General features: G+C 36.0%; 1 protein-coding gene across 1 annotated transcript in view; it reads left to right on the top strand.

Annotated features, from left to right (window-relative positions):
- The window catches only part of LOC108775719 (CD151 antigen), an 85,428-nt gene that overhangs the window by 21,464 nt on the left and 41,719 nt on the right, over positions 1 to 22,245 (top strand). Inside the window, exon 2 of the mRNA XM_018542170.1 lies at positions 18,545 to 18,717. Within this exon, the coding sequence (XP_018397672.1) occupies positions 18,598 to 18,717 (120 nt within the window). The 5' untranslated portion in view covers positions 18,545 to 18,597. The remainder of the gene's footprint in view (positions 1 to 18,544; positions 18,718 to 22,245) is intronic.

Consider the following 22,245-nt stretch of genomic DNA (forward strand, 5'->3'; position numbering starts at 1 on the left):
TAATTAATTGTAACTTTTTCTAACGCAATATTAATGATAAAATGCGTTTAATGTAAGTGCAATAAATGTTTAATTTATATCTATTTAAAACTGTAAAAAAGTACATTTTTCTCATTTTGTTGACTATAATATATTATTATATTAGATATAACATTTATACACAATTTTTTATAAATATGGTTTTTAATATTTAAGAGGCGAAGATCTATGTTTTAAATCATAGTGGCTTTTTGTAAAGCCATTCTGTAAAGGTTAAAAAAAATCACAACTGATAAAAATGGTTTCAAAACAAAAATGACAAAAATAAAAATTGGGTTATGTTAAGAATACTTATATTCCTCTTGTCAATATCATATTAATCGCAATAATTTTCTTGTTAAATTGAAAAAATATTTTTCCATTTTTCTAGAAATCTTAACGTTTGTATTACTTTTGAAGTAGTGAACGCTTATACTCTGCAATATCGACATCTGTAGTTTCGAAGCTCTACGGAGCTTTGTATCGTGTATAAAATCATTTAGCTATTTTTCATTATTGCGTAATTGAAAATACGTAAAATCGTGACAATTCCATGACAGATTCATGAATCTTTTCTTCGTAATTTTCTCCGATGTGACGAAATGATAATAAATTAGTTATCTCGAACTTACGCGTGGCTTTACGTTAGCAGTGCCATCCAAATATCAATGTAAATTCCTGGCAACAATGCTTCTGAGGTTGATACAAAGATCGTGGTTGAGAATGTCTAGACACCCGACCCTTAGATTTCCGTCGATCGCGCACTTGGACAGAGCAAATTATTCAGCGGTACTAGTATGCAGGTCGCTTTAACAGCCTGCAGTGCGCTTTCGCCATAATCGCGGTCTCTTCAACATCCGCCGCTTTAACTTCCCTCACGGGTGCGACGTCACGAGTGTCTCTATCCTGGAGTTGATTGTCGCCCAGAGATCGTTCTCGTTGTATCGCCAGTATCATGTCGACGATCATTCGGTCGACGACCTCGGTTCGCATGTCCGTTAAAGAAATCGCCGTTGTCGTTTGTCTGTGGTAAATCCCTCCCGTGAGTGTTGACACCTCGAATATCATCCGAAAGTTAAAGCCTCGAAACCTTTATTTCATTTGAATATATATGGTGTTTCATAATTCGCAATATAAATATGGTTTTTAATATTTAAGAGGCGAAGATCTATGTTTTAAATCATAGTGGCTTTTTGTAAAGCCATTCTGTAAAGGTTAAAAAAAATCACAACTGATAAAAATGGTTTCAAAACAAAAATGACAAAAATAAAAATTGGGTTATGTTAAGAATACTTATATTCCTCTTGTCAATATCATATTAATCGCAATAATTTTCTTGTTAAATTGAAAAAATATTTTTCCATTTTTCTAGAAATCTTAACGTTTGTATTACTTTTGAAGTAGTGAACGCTTATACTCTGCAATATCGACATCTGTAGTTTCGAAGCTCTACGGAGCTTTGTATCGTGTATAAAATCATTTAGCTATTTTTCATTATTGCGTAATTGAAAATACGTAAAATCGTGACAATTCCATGACAGATTCATGAATCTTTTCTTCGTAATTTTCTCCGATGTGACGAAATGATAATAAATTAGTTATCTCGAACTTACGCGTGGCTTTACGTTAGCAGTGCCATCCAAATATCAATGTAAATTCCTGGCAACAATGCTTCTGAGGTTGATACAAAGATCGTGGTTGAGAATGTCTAGACACCCGACCCTTAGATTTCCGTCGATCGCGCACTTGGACAGAGCAAATTATTCAGCGGTACTAGTATGCAGGTCGCTTTAACAGCCTGCAGTGCGCTTTCGCCATAATCGCGGTCTCTTCAACATCCGCCGCTTTAACTTCCCTCACGGGTGCGACGTCACGAGTGTCTCTATCCTGGAGTTGATTGTCGCCCAGAGATCGTTCTCGTTGTATCGCCAGTATCATGTCGACGATCATTCGGTCGACGACCTCGGTTCGCATGTCCGTTAAAGAAATCGCCGTTGTCGTTTGTCTGTGGTAAATCCCTCCCGTGAGTGTTGACACCTCGAATATCATCCGAAAGTTAAAGCCTCGAAACCTTTATTTCATTTGAATATATATGGTGTTTCATATTCGCAAATTACCTCTTGAGGGCAGATGGAACAGACTGGATAAAAAAATTATATGTTCCGTTATAATATGCCTTTCAATGAAATATACAAATTTTACATTTTGTTAAAATCAGATCTAAGGAAGTTAACAGGAAATTTTTATTATCACATAAACTGAATTATATATATTTTACTTATTTTAAATTCATCTACCAGAATGCACAACCAAAAAATCAATTGTATCTGTAAAGTTCAACATTGCTGATGGAGAATTAATTATTGCGAAATTTTCGTGCAAATAATGCAGGATTTTTTATTTAGCTCAGCTAACTTTACCCTATCCACAAAAGATGATCTAAAATTATGGAACGCTATGCATAGAATTTATTGGATATAGGTAAAAACTGTTATATAGTCTATCATGTAGCTGAGATTTAACAAGCAAAATACATAGCGTATATTTTCCTATAATCGTATCTCCCGTCCATCTTGTTCCACGTAAATATATCACTCTTTTACTTCAAAAGTAACACAAAAAGATTTTGGAATTATTATTATGAAAAAATTAAATATTATATAAATATCAATCATTACAACTCAAAAAATATTGAATATTGTGATATTTTAAAGTTTTTTTAACCTGAAATTTGGACATATTAAGAATATATTCTTTTCGATGATATCATTTGATTAATCTCAATAATTCATTGTTACGTTAATAAATAGTTTCTCAACCTTCTTTGGAAAACTTGATCTTTTTAGTTGTCACAGTTTCGAAGTAAAGAAGCGATGATACATAGATCTCACACGGTTTTCCTGTGTGATAATTCGTTTTCTCCGCGATGACAGTGGCGAATGGTGAAAAAAAGGATAAAGCAAAAAAAAAAAAAGACGATTCCGGCTGTACGCGTACGATCCATGCGCTGATTGCGCGCGGCGTAGGGGAAAAAAAATTCGCGTACCAGCTGTTTCGTTGACGGGGGTGTTAACGTCCACCAATTTATCGCCGCTGCGTGGTGCGAGATCTGCACGCGTGAAATTTACGGCGGTCCCGGACTCGAAAATGTATTAACTCGTCGTGAAACTGCGTGCGCGAGACGAGGACGAAATCGCGAGTAATCGTCGACAATTCGTCGTTTTCCTTTTTCTTTCTTTTTCTTTTTTTTTTTTTTCTATTTCAAAACCGACAGTGGCATCGACGCGACGCGGTTAGTTAATTTTTCGACGCGTTACCACGCCTCGAGATACAACGACAAAACGGGCGAGTGCTTGATCAAACTGTGTTATCAACCCACTCCTCCCCCTCCCTGGTTACACGCCCGGTTTATTATTGAACTTTTTACATTTTAGTCGGACGAATACGTATTTATGACAAAGTTTTAATGATTACGTTAGGTGTGTTGGAAAAGTTACAAAAATGAACACAGACGATATCTTTTTCTCTAAATATACATAAAAAGTGTATTGTTTATACTTGTTTCATGTTACAACACTAAAAAATTATTTTATAATTTTAACAAGTGTTCGGTGACAAAAATAATTATTATTTCTAGTTAAATATAATAATTATTAAATATTTTTGGCTGCTGTATATATATATATATTATCAAATTTCTTGTTGAAAAAATTCATATTATATTTGAAAGAAAGAATAAGCTTTTTAATTAACTCTTTCAATTTTCCTGTTTATCTAATGATTATAATTTATATATTTTATAATACCTTTTATTATCTATTATCTTTCATGTTTTTGTCTATAGAATTAATAGCACAATCTTTCCGAATAATAAAAGCGACAGCGCGAGCTCGACAGCAAAATGGTTGTTCATATTATAACCACAGCTAAAGCAATGTAGTTACACGACGCCCGTATTATATATTTTTTTTCTTTTGTAACGCGCTGTCAAAGCGATCAGCTGAGCGCGAAAAGTTTGCCGCAATTTTAGAAAGGAGATTTGGGTCGCTTAATTAAAAGGTCGGTCGAAAAAATTGGGATTGACGATGCAGCGATGGAAACAGTGGTTTCGCGCACGACGAATCGAATATTTCGCCCCAAAAAAGCACGAATGTTCCGCTCTAAAGCACCTGAAACTCAGATTCGAATAAAAAAAAAAGCGCACATCGCGATATCCGCTGTACCTACCTACACCACTGGTAGTGCCCAGATGGAGTAGCCTCTACTGTAACGCTCGACTCTCATTTTACCTCGGCCTCATTAATCTTTTCTCGCTGCGCGACGGCCGTAATTACGCGCGCCGTAATTCAGGAGAACAAGGCGAAATGTTCTTTATTTACGTACGACATTCTTTCCAACGACAACGGCGTTACACTTTTCTCGGTTACCACACGATCCGTATTGCGACGGAACGGGGCGGAACGTTACGGTCAACGCGCCAATGCATCCATGGAGAATGCGACGGGTTGTGGAATTTTCATCGAACCCAACCTCCGTATCAAAATTTCTAACTCTCCGGAAAATTAGGTACTTATAGGCACTTTTCAATACGGGGATATAGGGATGCTCTATCGACCCTCGATGCGGAAATGAAATTCCAATATCACTCGGGTGATGCAAAAGTCGTATCGCTATTACGTTTAAGAGAGGAATATTAATTTCGCGAGGGGAACAAAAAATGAGATGTTAAAGTATTATTAATTAATAAATATATTGATTAATGAGAGAGACTCGCGCGAGTTTCTTCGGTACTGCGAACTAAATACACAATGAGAAAACGCGCTGCAATAGGTTCTTTTTAAAACTGCACTTGTTCGTACTTTTTTCTGAAAACGAAACAGATATATTGTGCGCGAATTTGTGGCCATCCCGTACGTACCGCTTTACGGTCATTAAAGCGGAAAAATTGTAATTCTAAATGGAAAATATTGTTTCAGCTCTACGGCAGGCTGCATTTTTCACGAGCTTTACGAGGGGGAACTTTCCCCATTAATTTTATCCCGCGCACGACTTATGAAAAAACATCGTTAACCACGGGTTTGATTAATTAAGACGTAGATTGCGCCACGTGGCAATTAAAGCGCGTCTCTGACCTCCATTTGCCTCGGTGAAAATGGAGGAATCACAGCGCGATCCTTTCGATGTTTCATTTTTATCCCGTCGTAAATACCTGTGCCGATATCAGTGCCGGCACCGTCGAACACGCCGTGTTTCGTCGTTTGCGGAATTAATCGCGCGGCAATTATGCAAACAAACGACGCAACGGCATTCATAGGCGTTGTTCGATACACACACAGGCCCCTCGATAGGTGCGCAGTTTGTCCTGATGTGTGTATAAGCTGCTTCTTGTTTATGCCCTGTGACGGAATTTTTATCGTCGCGCGTAGCGTGGCGTAGGGTGGCGTAAAGAAGAGAACGGACGGCGCGGCCCTTTACGATCACTTAAGTGCGCTCGTGTTATTTCCGTGTCGCGGACGACATTCGGCGTAATAACTCGATAAATAACGGTTCGTAACTCGCGCACATTCGCTAGATACGACCGCGACAGTTTATATCCTGACGGCTTTCATACACGTCCTTCATCGTTACTTTTACGCTATTCATTTAATTCCGCCACGGTGACATCGACCCGGTTGTATAGGATGGTACAATTTTGAACATATGGTACAGGTGTTGAAGAAAATAAAGATTCGAATTTAATGTTTTAAGTGTAAGTTCGGTCGTAGTCTGTTTGGTGGTATTTTTTAGTACCCTCCACTCGTGTACGTCAGATATTGATGTATAGTGCTATATAAAAATCAATATGTCAAAGTGTCGCATTTTATTGGTAAAACAACTCTCGTCGGAGTTTGAACTTCATTTTAGGATTCCCATAGCAAAAAACACAATTTTTGTAATTAAGTATTTTTGTCGAAAAGTATCAGGGCTCAAAGCGATTGGACCAACGGTTTCCGAGATATACCTACTCACTTAAAAAATTGTTGATCTTCTGTCAAATGTCGCTGTATCTTCTAAATCGTTGGTCCAATCCACCTTACAGTTTTCGATAGAACTCGTCGAGTACTATAAGAAACGCAACTCAGAACTACTCGGTACTCTCAAAAAAATTTTCAAAGATTTCCACTATTTTTTTAAACTTTATTATATTTCAAAAATGTATTTTATGTATCAAGAACTCTAGGTATTCACAAAATAGTTCTGTTAAGCTGATCAGAACTATGCGACCTTGAATTTCGTTAAAAAGTTAGCAGCCCATTTTAAAAAATTATTAAAAAATGATTATTAAGCGCATATGTCATTGAAAATCATAGAGAACTCTTCGTATCGTCAAAAAGAAGCAGAAATTATCATCAGAACTATTGTATCTAAAAATTAATTTTTCAAAAATTTTTTATCTTTTTTTAATCGAAAATTTTTTTACATATCAGGAACTCTAGGCAATCGCAAATTGAAGCTATTAAGCCGCTCAGAACTATTCCATCTCGAAATTCGATAAAAAGTTAGCACCCCATTTTTAAAAAATGTAAAAAAAAATGTTTATTGAGCGGAACTCTTGTTATTAACTATAAGGAATTCTAATCAGAACTCCTGAGTACTATAGTTGGGGTGCCAACTTAACCTACTCTCTTTTCAACTATGTACTTCTTCAACGAAAAAGAGGGAAGATATGCAAAACGCTATTCGCCGGCCGCATTCGCGTTTATTTGATAACGGCCGAATGCACTCCGTACTGTGAAGGATCATTTCATGAAAATTCCACTCGCTTCATTTCCCGGGGCCACCGTTAATCGCGCGATAAAGCTGGAAATTCCGGGAATGTCCAGCATCTCGCTCGTTACTGGCTCGTTGTAGCATATCGAAAACGAAAACGAACCCCGCGTTTTAGACAGTTGCCGCTTGAAATCGGCGAAAAATTTGCAAAATTTGTTCGCGCCAACCCGAAGCGAAACGCGACGAGTAACAGCCCGCAACGGCGGCCGATGCTTGTCGTGCACGCGTCGGCGGTGGCCGCGGTATTATCCAATTTTCCACGATGCAATCCCAGTTACACACGCACGTACCAGCGGACAGCGTGGGCGGTGGCGGCGGTCGTTCGTTCTCCCCGTTGCAGTTTTGCATGTCCAAGGCTGTGCAGCTGCTAGCGCAACTACATAGCTTCAGCGATCTGTAGATACCCTGACTGTTATTACGCCGCCAATGAGCCTGGCGAGTTACGATGATGGCTTCCGATTATCATCGTCGTACAGAGGAGAAGGCTGCTCATTCCAGAGTGTGTTCCGAATGATTTTAATAACCTGCTCGCGAGAGGAGAATGCGATTAATTTTCTTGCGATACACGATGCTTAACTCTTTGCGATCCAAACTGTTTTCCGCACACTTGAAGGAAAAGATATAGTAGTAGTGAATCATATGGATGACCAACTATATAAGTTTTATATGTAGAATTAATGTACTTAGTCTCGAATGAATTATATATAATATTTTATAATAATTGCTGTACACAGTCCTGACAATAAGTACAAAGCATCCTCAAAAACTGACGTAAATGTTGAGTATCGAACGAAAAATAAATTTAAAAAAAAAAAACAGTTTTATTGAAAAATGATCACTTTTATAAATAGTATTTTATTAGTTCTTCTTTTTTATTTTTATTACTACCCCACATCTCTTTTGAGAAATAAATTGAGAGTACTTTTTAACTGTATATAACTCTATATAATATTTACGTCATCACTACTGTGTTCGTCTTTGAGTGTAATGAATAAAGATTAAGGTTCTCACTCTTTCTAATGTATTTATATGCATAACGACGTTTTGTCAATTTTTTAATACTGAGACGAAGAGCTACTATGTATTCTATATATTTATCGCGCAGGTAGATATCTGTCATCAATATCTGCATCATTAATCATAGGGATGGTTGAGGAGCTTTTTAAATCTCGGCTATCCCCTGAATAATAAATTATTCCGGAAGTAAGTCGCAGCGCAGTGGTCGTGGGAGTATATATAGCGTGTAGCTGCGCGACAGAGACATCACGGATGCGCTCACCCTCCTCTATGGAACCGGCCCATGGAGCTTTCTTCCTTCATGTATCGTCGATTATTCCTATCGCTGCGTGCCATCACGTCTTTGTCTGTGAAACGTGACTGCGTTCTTCTCTGCGTGCTGTAATATACTTTCCATATTTTACAATATACAATGTATCGCGACACGCGACACATACTCCATCTTTATAGTCGTTGTTATTCAAATTTCGCATCACTGCTTCAATTTATTGCATTTGAATTTTGTTCAAAGAGATATGGAGTCGATATTTAAAAAAATTATTAGAAAGTTTCCATTAAAAATGATAATGGATAATTTATCGTTTGCATAGATTAATAATTGAATTTATATAATTCGATGCGGTGAACAATGTTACGTGTATTGAGTAAGTAAGTACAAGGCAACGTGAGAAATTAAAAGCACGTAATAAGTGAAGCTGCAATTGGATAGGTGATATAATGTGTCACCTGGTTATATAACATAAAATAAGCAATATATAGTTTAATATTATTTAAATACAATTTTGTTATAATATTTAATATTATGCACAATAGAAAATATTTTATACTTAAAACCGATCCTTATTATTTTATGTCGAATTTTTAACATATTCAAATGTGTTAATTTAACATAATGCTATTAATTGTGTTATTTGGATATTTTATGTTATAAAATTGGTATTTAATATTTCGTATTGTTGAAATATCAATTTATGAGAGTGAGTAGATAAATAATATAAAATATTGTATTTTATAACGTAAATTCTATGTGATGAAAGAATAAAATGTTAATTTATCATATTATATATATATAAATGTTAATTTTACTGGAAAAAAATGTTTCTACCACATTCATATAACATTAAATTAATACAAAAATTTTAGCAGACCGTTTGAAACATGTGAAATTTGTTAAATTTAACACAAACTTTTTTCCAACTGGATAAAATTGTAATTCGTATTTATAATAATTTTTATGAGATATCTCATCAATAAATTTTTATCGAAATTTATTTGCTTTTACGCAACATAAAAAATTTCTATATATCTGAAATTTATATCTAAAAGAGCTTCCTTCTTTCTATTCCACACACAATGCAATTCGTACATTTAATTAACTAATAAAGTTATAAACGTAACAAAGTTATAAACAATCAAGTCGAGAAATGCAGGTCTTATATATATTAGGAATGGTTTGCAACGAGTACAATAAATACAGCTCAAATCTCTTTGCAAGCGAATTAAATCCACGAAACATATTATAACTTTATAGTCCTCCGTTCTTTATTACCTCTCTTCTACGGTGGAGTACTTTTCTTGCGCTGATTGAGAGGCTGCTGGCCTATAAAATCCAATGGTCTGCCTCTCGGTCTGCCACTATTCCGTTTTTCTCGCTTAAATTTTATAACGGTGCTGCTCGGGGAACGCGCGTCGAACGATTCTCGCGAAATAAGAAACAACGCGCGCGAAGGGAAGAGAATCGGGATTACGATTTCATCTGAAGTCGAGCGTGTTATGGAGTCGCGCCACCTACTTTTCACATGTGTGTGCGCGCGAAATAATTCGCGTTAAAAATCAAAAACCCCGGACACCATACCGACGCGTTTTCATGGTATCTCCGATAAAAGTGCTCGCCGAAAAATTGCCATCGAAATGAGCACTTCGGTGGAATATTCGTTGAGAAATTATTCATCACATTTTCATCCATCTCTATAATTGATTGCGCAGCCAAATTCCCGGGGCGAATTCTCTTGGCGAGAGAGGGCCCAATACATATCCAGGTTTAATTATTTCTGATGGATATATCCTCCATAAAAATTTTATATTTCACCGGGGCTGCAGTTTAACGTTAAACAAACAAACGCAACGCACGTGTACCGTACACACGCGTTTGTTCGCATTTGTGCAGTTATCGCGACAGTTATTGTCATCTCCCCCTCGGTAGCTCAGCGTGACTAGTGGGGGGGGGGGGATGCAGCCGCGTTATGCATTACTGCAGCTTTACCCGAGCATACGTTGAATTGCAATTCGTACCGGAATGCACAAGCTGACGTTATTGTCTAAACGATCGTCGGAAGGCGGACTTCAAGTACATGTACCGTAATCACTAGACGAATGAAGAGGAGAATTGCGCAAAATATCTCCATAATGTGACATTTGTCAATGATAATTAACGTGCGCGACAAGAGTCTTCGTTGTTATTTCTCTGATGCAATTAGATCGAGCGGGAACGACTGCATCTCGTAATTGTATGATCGTTCTCGAGGAACGCGAATTTAAAATCCTCTCGCAGGAACCGTCCAATAAAAACGAGACTGGGGTCTCTGAATGGCCGGCAAGGTTAATGCGATTGGATGATTGGCTCGATTAGCAAATTGGTCGTCGACATATAGAACATTGGGATAAATGAGGATATGTCTATGCTGGGAACATGGTACCGCGACAAATTGATGGGAAGGGCTCGAACGACAACGCTGATGTCGTCGCTGATATATTATGAGCCGTGATTTTCGATAGTACCATCAACACGTGCGTTTGAAATTCGCAAATTCGCACGATCTCATATAAGCATAGTACAAGATATTTGTTTACTCTATAATTAAAAAGCAATAAAATAAAAGTTTTTATTTAAGCACGATTAAAAACAATTTTTTTAAATTTTTATTTGTACAATTTTTAAAGCAATATTTGACCATTTTTTATAAATACTTGATTTTAATATATTTATAAAGATTAAATAGTGTACAACTTAATATAAGATCAATTTTATTCGTAAAATTATTTTATATACAGTTTTTAATTTTATTTAAAGAGAGAGAGAGAGAGAGAGAGAGAGAGAGTTTCATGTACAAATGATTTACTAATAAAAATAATCTTAAACTATCTGTATTGTAGTATTTAATCTTTATACGTATCAACATCCGCAAGTGTTAACGTAAATATTTTAAGACTATACAAATAAATAAAAATATTTTTTAAATCATTGTTGAATTAAAATTTTTAATTATGATTTTCTCTCTCCTCTTTTCTAATATATAGATCTCAAACATACGATCATTTATTGATAACATAATCTTATATGTAAGAAAAAAATTTTATCGGTTAAATCTGTCATTTCATTATTTGTTTACACAAAGTGTTTCCAAATATTTTTAGACCGAGCTCACAGATAGAAATGCAGATAAAAATTAAACCTGAGAGAGAAATAATTAATCTGAGGGACATCAATATCAAATGTTTTCCGGTATTCTAGGGGACCGTCGGCGTCGGTCTGACCTCTGAATTATTCCGACTTCATCTGACGTATCTCATAAATATCTATAGATACAATATGAATCGAGAACTTAGAAGGGCGATGATGTTTTAATAATCACGAGGTCGTAAAGAGAGAAGAAATCGGAAAGGGAGCCCGCGTGTAATCGTTAACTCTCGAGTCAAGCCATGGCAGTCGTATGTACGATATATCACCGATCGATATAGTCGCGCATCTGGAAGATGAAGCGTTCCGTCGAGAGGTTCTCCCGGACCTGGTGGCTTTTTCTGGCCCACCGGGGATCTATAAAAGCATCGAAGGCGCGCATATCGATGCGTCATCCGGTACGACGTGGGTCGTATTTTCAAGTAGGCGTTCAGGCGCGACTTCCTAGCACGTGGGACGTAAGAAACACCAAGTTGCGCAAGCAAGCGGCGCGTGTCCCTGCGCTGACGATGCCATTCCCCCCTTCGTAGGTTATCACCACTGCTTGTTTTTATCCGTTCTCGCATGAAAAGCGCGCGCATTACGTGGTTTTTTTTTACGCGTCGGCAATGCACCCCGCGAACGAACGTCCGCGACAGCTGCTCGGATCGCGTCGCGACCGACTTATGAATATATCGATAAATCTTCCGCTCATCTGCGAAAGAATTAAATTTATTAATGCAATAAAGTTCATCGTAATATCTACAGCCGAGTTTTAAAATTCAAACACGTTTGAAATTTAATTAAAAGAGGGAATTTTTTGAATTGTACCCGGGGAAGCACGTCCACGACTATTTTAATTAGACTCTATCTTTTTTTTTTTTTTTTTTTTTTTTACCTGCGAGATGAAAAATTCTTGAAGAAAAAAGAATTGAATTTAATCGCTGAAGTTTATCGATTTGGATCGGCCGCGCCGCTCGACAAACGAGAGAAATGTTTGATCGGCTTTAGCCGATGGACAATTCCACGCGTAATTTCTACTCCTCCGAATTATATTCCCGGGGTCCGGCAGTAAATTTCCGAACCGTAAACCGTGGCGGGTGCACGTCTATAAAAAATTCAGCTATGCCACCGCGGTCGTGACTTTACTCTCCGCGGGTGCCGTGAGTATCGCGCAGCTGTGCGACTTTTTATTCACAGTCCATGTTCACCGACGACCATTCATTTCTCGGACCATCAGCAGGACCAGCCATTCGCCTCGGAAATGTTACTGGAACGCCCGAAGAATTCTCTCTCGCTTCGCCTGAGACGCGAAGCGAACCTTTGCCATCCACAAAAATTTTGCTCTTTCCATAGAACTCTTTTTTCCTATCTCTGCAATTGCAACAGTAAAGTACTCGAGAACAAATAATAATTTTTATTTTTTATTTTTAATGAGCAACGCAAGCATTAGTCAAATGAATATTGAACGGCAGATTGTCGATATTTTACATGCAAGTTAAGTTTTACATATACGCATTAAGAGATTTATGAAGCCATTTGCGAGCAGTTAATACTCTCAAATTGCCGCGCGATGCATTATATTGTTGGATATATGTAGTATAACTAAACGATATTTACTCATTAATTTTCAACAGAATCAATATTGACTTTCGTAATATACGTCAGTTGTTAATGCCTGTCAAATATCTACTATATTCATCACTTAACGTACCAGTACTTCTTCATGAAATGTATATATATCATTGTTCAGCCTACCGGAAAATATCAGTAGTATAAACTTCGCAAAATATTAACATTTCATGTAGGTATTACGATTTATTGAATCGCGTTTGGATGCGTACGTATATATACTTATAATCAGGGAACTGAAACATTTTCATTATGTCGGTATTATTATATTCAAAATACATTCATGAGATTTTAAATTTAGATATTGGGAATATGTAGATTTTTTATCTACAGTTTCCATCAAATTTCCTATTTTTTTATGTTCTAATCTTTTCAGCTTTTTAATTTGTCCAACTATGTTGATACTGTATAACGTATAATACATTGTTAGTCATTAAAATTACAATATTAATTATAAAAAAAATATAAGGTATCAAAATTATTAGTAAATTTAAAAGATTGGTATTTGATTGGCAAATAATTTTGTTCGGTTCTGTTAGTTTAAATTGGACATATTTTTGTAAAAAAAAATGAATGAAATTTAAATTAAAAAAAAGGATTTTTAAACTTGAGATCGCTACTTTCTAAAGGTTATTGTATTTTTTGAGTTTACGAAAGTTTGATAATTTTTATATAGAGAAAACTGCAAAGAAAAAAAACGGAAAGTTTTCTTCTTACTTTAGACCTGTACGTGCCCCCAAAAAAATGTGCAAAAATTGTTGATTATCTGACACACGTGAAAAAGCTTAAAGTTTTCCCTCAAAATTTGTTTTCAAAAAATATTCTTACGATTTTTCATTACTGAGTGTTAAGTAAAAAAAAACATTCCGACTTTGATTTCTTATAACTCTGTTAAAAATTGTTCGCAATTTAAGAAACAAGTTCTTAATGTTAAAACTTTACTCTATCGAATTATCTAATTACCAATTCTTTTGAAGATAAAAAATATATAAAATTGCTTTATTCCTTCTCCATCCTAAAGAAAACCGAATGAATTAATTTATTAACTCAATATTTTTATTAAAAATATAATTTAATTTTTTCATATTTCACGATCTATATTTGTTAGCATAATCTGTAAGTTTTGCTTCAACATGATGCATTTTTTCTGTTATTGCAATTTTTTAATGTCTAATAGCTAGTATTTATAAGAGTAATATATTGAATATAGTCCTAAGATAACATATCATTATGATAACATTCGATGTCGATTAATTGCTTTACCCTGCTTGTCTCGTAACGAATATATGTATAATTAACATCCCTTATTGATAAAGGTAATATTATGATCGTTACAATCTGAAAGTATACTATATTACACAACCGCTTGAGTGATGAATGTACGATGTATTTTTCGTAACCGCGATATTTTTTTCGCGCCGGCGAACAGAGTATGTGTTTTCCGACGTGGAAAGCCGCGAAGTTGTTTACGTTGTTGTCCTGATTCGCGTCTGTATATTTTCTGCGGCAAGCATCGGGGATAATGGACGATATTTCCAGAGAACTTCGCAACCCCCGTATCCCTCTCATCGGAGTAACGACGCGAGCAGGGAAATTTCCATAGCGCGAATTAATGCGCTCCTCTGAACCGGAAGTGGATAACGAATCTGTTAAAATTGAGCGGGTTACTCCTGGCTAAAGCACGTATTTGGTACCTACGTCGATTTAATCGTTTTTTATGCGCGATCGATGATCATCGTGTTGCTCGAGAAAAAGGTATGATAGTATCGGTAACGACAGGTGGGGGTCTGCAATAATCTGCGAAAAAAAAAATCGAAATAAAATGCGACAGCAGCGGGGAAATTCGAGATAAACATTACATCATTCGCGCGGAATTCAACGCTGTACATTAATTTGAGCGATTATTAAATTAACATCATCAATCAGAATTCATTTCACTTGATTATCACAAAATGTATATGTGCATTTCTCGGTGAATCGATAACGGCAATTTGCATATTTACGTATTCCTGTGCGCGCTTTTTTGAAAATTGGCTATCTATGCATCCAAGTTAAATCGCACATTTTCGTAATATACGATATATGGTATATATTGCGTGAAGAAATATACATATATTATATTCCTCTCCAAAAAGGACAGATTATTCGCGTTAAAACATATATATATATATATCGATACTCCATTTAATCGGGGATATGTTTGCGTGTTGTAATTGAGCGGGTGGATAACTGACAAATTTTAGGAGGTCAATAATCGCGGTGCATCGAACCTGCGACTAAAAGCTTTGACCTTGCACTCGGCGGAGAGAAAAATTTATTCATACACACGTCGGGGAAGTTTTCTACTCGCACACCTCGAGAACAGCCTCGCCCACACGACACGCGGGACGGGTCACACCCATTTAATTTCGCGGTTTCTCTTCTTTCATCTCTCCTTCTCAGGTTTCTTCGCCCGTCGCCGTAATCACCTCTGTCTTCCGCTCTCCATCCACCACCTACCAATTCCCGGCGTGATCCGCGCGCGTTTCTCCCTTCCGATCCTCATTATGCGCCATTTATCCTTCGCACTCTCGTCGCTCTTGTTGGCCGAGGAGAGACGGCTCGAAACAAGAAAGAGGCAGTCACTATTTTATTTCTGACTTCTTATTAGATAATGTCAAATGGTGCGATCATGCACGACAGCAGTTCTCGATTTTCATTAAACGATACTTGATACGACAATTTTGTTGAATTTATGAGGATGCAAATATTCCATTCAGTTCTATCTATACGATGGCATAAAAGTATATTCTCTGTATATTTTCCTTCCACATCTTTACATTATTTCATTTAAATGTATTAATCTAAAATTCCGAGGAGACTTAATTAATGTTTTAAGGAAATGCATGTATATACCTAAAATTAAGTAGAAAGTTTATAAAAAGACTCGGGCTGTATGCACAAGATTTTTATCCTTCTTTTATGCTGTTTAGAAGATTCCTTGCACACAACGATGTATATCGGTCGAGAAGATCGAGTGATTGCTATGTATTTTCGTTCGGTATACAAGTCACGTGTACGAACAGGAGTTGTGACCACAACAAATGCAATTTTCCTCCGCCGAATTGCAATCTTGCCCTGAATCGAAATTCACAGAACAATGCGGCGCTATAATCAAACTACAAATTAATCAATACTCCTTTACGTACAATAGCATCGAGTTGCGAAAAAAATTCGAGAGTTATAATATGCAGTAATAAGCATATATATGTAAATGAGGGGATAACGCGATTACTTAAATAGATTACTAAATTATATAGGGGAGAGATTGCTGAATGCGTTATACCGGTCGCATAAAACGTACTTCATATTCATAACACATTAATATATTATATTTTTTTCTTAATATAAACAATTTTATGACAAAAATATGAAAAATATGAAATAAATGAGAAATGCATAATATTCAACAGTTATATCCTGTTTTGTGCGTGCTAAACTTAAAAAATCAGGTTTAATTGATGTTAATTTTCTATTAGTTGTGTGTGGCTGATAATAGTATTGTCATGCAATTGTATGTGTTATACAGGGTGGGGTAATAACTTTGTCCACCTTAAATATCCGCTGTTTTTAGAGATATGAAAATATTATATTTACAAAAAGTTGTACGATATCAAATCGGTGGATCGGACGCGGTGAACCGATCCGTGGCCAGCTCATTTTCAGGTGTTCTTTTGGCATGAGAAATGGAAGCTTTTGAACTCAGAGGCTGATTAAAAAAAAATTTTTTTTTAGGTCAATCGAATATATATATTATACATACAAATCAGATATCAAATATGAAATATAAATTCAAGTGATTTGGCAACTTTCCCCTATAAATTACCGTGTTATTAGATATCAAGTTCCATCATCTAGAATCCAGATATTTAACCACGTCATTTCGACATGTTCAACTTGATCTCGCTGCTTTCTCAATGTGGGTATAATCGTTACATGTGCAAAGAACTGAAATATCACATGCAATCTGTCGTGTCAGCTTTTCGTGCAGCAAAATACTTGGCGTTCTCGTGCATTCTTACATGGAATGCGACTCGCGTACGCATACGAAAGAATTGCAGAAAGGATGGCAAGGGAAAAGAGCGAAGATAGAGGATGCTATGCATTAAAGCGTAGGTGGGCCTTCACATTTCTTGGCAACGTGAAACGACATTATGTGCCAAATCCAAGGTTGGCTCCATTGGATATGACTGAGGTTCTCTTTTTACATTATTATTTCGCCATTTGTATTATAATTCAAATGACTGCTAATATCGAAAAAAAAAGAACTCTCTTTCGATTGATAAACAGATTTAAGAAATTCGAAAAAATTACACGAATCGTTCAATTCGAAAACGTTGCAGCTTCAAGGCTTGAAAATCCACCTGACATTAATACATCACTCGTGTAAGTAAAGTTCATATAACGGAGAAGGAAGTGACGGTGGTCCCTTATGGCTAATCATAATCCCTCAGATTAAAATCTATGAATCGTTTTTGCTTGGGCTCTTGTCAACGTGCGCTGCTTTCGCTTCGAACCGGCGCGAAAATTACTCTCTTGATACTCGATCATTATCTTACGTCGCCAACTATATTTTCTTACATGCGCCTAATATATAATACATTACACAAATATCTATCTGACGGGGGCCCATCGAGTACGTGATTATCAAATTACGTCAATTTTCCGATATCTTTGCCAGCATTCGCGACATAAAGACGGCGAGCGGCACGGCACATCGCTCTTCTGAATTCTAACGACATTAAATTTAACTCGCTTCTTTGCAGAGGAAAAAGCGCTTTGCCGTTTGTCGTCTAAAGGTGAGAGTTGCTTTCGAGGAAGCGTTTTCCGGCACGTACTATAAATTGTCTGAGCAAGAAAACTCTTCTCTATTTTTGTTAACTGTCGTCTTACAGACAGTGACATGTGAATTTATACGTTATGATCAAATATTACATCCTTTTATTGCTAAAAAGCATATTTCACGACATTAAATGCGCACATTTTTTGAACAGTCGAATTTTTAAGATCAAGATCGAAGAGACAATTTTTCAGTACTTTAACACATCTTACATAAGAACTTTTCTCAGTCACTGTTGATCCACCGTGAAGTCGCACTGATGTTATTCCGACAAAGTTTACATCGAACCGGAACAAGAAGAGCTTTAAGGTTCATCCATTGTCCAAGCGAGTATAAGCAAGCAGCAACGAAGATTCCGACATTGAAACTAAAGCTCGTTGATTACTTTCTTGGGCAATAGACGGTCGAAAACTTGTTGATTACTTTCTTAAACGCTTTCTTAGATAGTCGTAAACTGTTTCTTTATGTATTTATTTTTTATCTCACGCTGCGTAAAGATAACTTTTTCTCGCGAAAGTTTCTTAGCTGTATCACTACTTAACGCCTTATATTATAAGGACATACATTTTTTCATTATATTTATTTATATATGTGATGTATGCATATCACACATAAATATAATATATACACGTAAACATTTAGTTTAATACGAAACGTGAATTATCATATTTTCTCAAAAATTTTGTGTCTATCTTTTAAGGCAAATTTTTCTTTCCTCTTTTCTGATATTTTTTGTCATTTCTGTTTTACAGTAACGGCAACCAGGTGACAAGAAGGACGCACGCAGCCTAACGATCGACTGAAAATGGCCAAAAGCGCTGAGAGATTACCCGGTACTTCCACCAGACTTAGGACCAGGGACGACGGCTGCTGTTCCGTGAATTTCTTGAAATACGTTCTTCACATTTACAACGTGGTGCTGTTTGTACGTATCACCCATTTATCCCGACACCCGCGCGCGCGCGCGCGCGAAAGAAAGGAATATTTTATTTCGGAGACATATCTACGCAGGAACGCGCGTTAGCACAGATGAAAGACGCGAACCGTGAAATCCGCTGTCCCGCTTCGCGAGAGGATCTCTCCTATCTTCCCTATATCCAGCAGTCTTCTTTGCACTTTCCGACGAAGTTACTTTAATCCTCAAGTCTCGTTTTTCCAACCGGTTTATATAGTCGACTTTCCGTCGCAAGACATAAAATCACTCGACGAGCGAAGCACCGAAGCGTTCATTTTTCCTAACTTTTTACTTCCAATGGCTTATGATCTAAAACTTAGTAGAGCTGATGTCATCAATCAAAAAAAGCAATGTCAATTTTATTAAATTTTGGGTGTTGTTATTAATAGCATATTGTGTCAAGTTTTCGTAAAACGTAGATAGTTATTAATTGAAAGAATTACTACACGAAGTACATCGAGTATTACCCAATGTATTATAGAAATCAGTCAAGATATTCTTTTACGTAGCCTTTGACATTCAATATCTTAATTGAGTTACTGCGTCAGTACTTGACAATTAAAGGATGCGTCTCTCAAAGGAAATACGATAGAATGCCAGAACATCCCGTATATAGCTGGTGAACACTGAAGTGATTGAAACAAGATGGAAAAACTGTGCTATTATTCAACAATTATTCTCATCTGTCTTCCGCTTTCGCAATTTATGAGAGATTAAAGCGACGAGAACGGAATCGCTCGTTGTCGTGGCGCCCACATTTATCGTAAAGATGATCGTCACTTGGCCGGATGTCCGGCAAACTTTGCAATCACCGGCACAAAACTGATGAGCACCCGGTTATCTGCCTTTAATTGTTATCGCGAATACCACGTGTGCTTTTTAGCGTGAGTTAAATAAATATAGATGGGAGAGGAAAGAAAAGAAAATATAATAGAGAAGGGACAGACAGAAGAAAGGTAGGAGAGGGGAAGAGGGAGAGTGAAGAAAATCATCGCGCATGAGAGGACTTTTGAAACGAACGTTTCTTTGATCGCGTGCGTGCTCTCGATCCTATAAGAGAACTTTATTGTACGTGGGACAGAGAGAGGCTCGCAGGATTAAAGTGCAACGCAAGAAATAATCTCTCGGACCCCGCCGTAACAGCTCACGTGGGCAAATAATTGGAGCACGGAAGAGCGGATATTGCGCCGGAAGAACAGCGTTTCGCATTAATCGAAAGGGAAGCTTCACGCTCGTAATTACATAATAATCTCGTATACGTGGATAATCGTACAATAGAACGGATCCCGCGAGTCATTAATCTTGTGTAATAAATTAACGTTGATCATTCTAACGAAGGTATGTCATGTTGTACAGAGTGTACTCGAAAAATCGTAGCTCTGGATCGCTGCGAGATTATAAACGCGATGTGCTCGCTCGGATTACTAAGAGCGTGGGAGGAGCAAAGAGATTCCTTATTTTTCGAAAATGCGACACCTTCAAGCGATTTTCTTTCCTTTTTCTCCTCTCCTTTCTCCTACATTTTCGATATTACAAAAAAATGAGAGATATATATATATATACATATATTGACATCGACGCTGGCGCGAGATGATACATAGCGTAAAATGCTAATAAAGTCCTCGTCGTAAAGTGCAGACACCTTGTACGTTGTCTGGAATACAAGCACGCAAGCAATGTTGTGACAAGAACGGAGCGCTTTAAAGTGCGGTCGAAAAAAGAAATAAGAGAGAAAAAAGGACAGAATAAGGAAAAATCGATCAGAGTGGTCCACACCTATCGGCTTTATAATTTCAGTTCTAAACGTCGGCACCTCGTTAAAATGCGTGATGCCGATGGATAATTTTGTGATTAAATAGATGAGGTTCCCGAAACCAATCGGCGAGATTGCGGTGCGACTAGAGTCGTCCTTTCTTTTTTTTCAAAACTTTGCCGAAATCATTTTACTTTCTGATGATACTCGTCGTCGAATCTTAGTCGTCGCAATGTCGGAACTTTTAATGAAGATCATTATCTTCTAGTTAAAAGTAGTCTGCAAATCTCACGCTCTGTTGATTTCTAAAAAAGATACACTGTAACACTGGGTCTTTCATATTCCTACCTATGGAGAAAGTTCGGCAAATCACAAATTTTCTAAAACTAATTCTGAAACTTTACAGAAATAAAATATGCACAGATCTAATCGCATAGCAATTTTCTGTTTTGGTTGATAAATGTGATTTTATATAAGATGAAAATTTTCCTTCAAAGTAAATTTGATTTTCTGTATTTTGAAAACTATAAGAACTATAACTAATGAAAAGTGTTAAATATTGTTCAAACGCGTTCATGGTTTTATCATGATTGACCTACACACTAATATAATAAGGAATTTTTTTAATTTTGTTTTCCTTACGATCTCTTAAATCTACAAGTTTTTATGGTTTAATAATAGTTGAGTAATCAAATAAAGTGTCTCACCAATCATTTATTATCATGTATGAATTGAGAAGACTATAATTTTTCTAAACGTGTCAAATTAATCTTTAATATCTGAAAATAATATCAGAGAAAAACGCTAGGAAATAAATGAAAAATATAAGAATATAGAGAATAGATATTATAATAGATAAATAATGTTATAAGAGAGTTATTTGATTTAATTCTATGATACAAAAAATGTAATAAAGTATCGTCCTACATGAATTAACACATGAGATAATTTTCATAGCACGCAAATGTTTATTTTTCCGAGTTTACTACATAACTATATTAAATGGTTAAACAAATGGTAGAAAAATATTAAAATAATTTTTTAAATTTTATATTGTTTTAGACCATAAAAAACCATGAATTTCTGTATTTCATGGGAGAATTGTTGAATACGTATAGATTATTCATATTGTGTACCTTTAATCAACATTTAATATTTTTATTTAATATAAATGATTTTATTGTAACAAACATACGAAAAATCTGAAATGAATAAGAAATACGTATGATATATTACATAAAAATTTAACAGTTACATTTTGTTTTATGCATGTAACATCATTCAACTGATGTTAAATTTTGACGATACTTTTGATCAATTTATGTAACTGATAATAATATAATCATGCAATTTCATTCTGAATTTTTTATTTTTGTAAAAGTAGGTTTATTTTATATTAAATTTATAATATTACTATAAGAAACAAAAATTACTGTGTGATTATAGGTTCATATGTACTTTATAGTATTTTGCATAACTGCAGTTTCAGATTTTTTATAAATTTTCAAGTAGTCGATGAACCTTCCTTATTAACAATCTTATTGTCCGTAATGTATAAAAATCGTATATAAATTAATCAATCATTTTAGTGAAAGCAGTAAAGTGTCGATAGTGTTTTGTATTTTGTCTATCACTCAATACTATTATATAACTTGTATCAAAACGCAAATGTATGACTCCCAGGATGCCATCGATGCACATTTCACGCATTCACTGTGCATCAATGTAAGTCGCGTGGAATATGC

This window comes from Cyphomyrmex costatus, unplaced genomic scaffold (genome assembly GCF_001594065.2).
Source record: "Cyphomyrmex costatus isolate MS0001 unplaced genomic scaffold, Ccosl1.0 scaffold306, whole genome shotgun sequence".
Classification (NCBI taxonomy): Eukaryota; Metazoa; Arthropoda; class Insecta; order Hymenoptera; family Formicidae; genus Cyphomyrmex; species Cyphomyrmex costatus.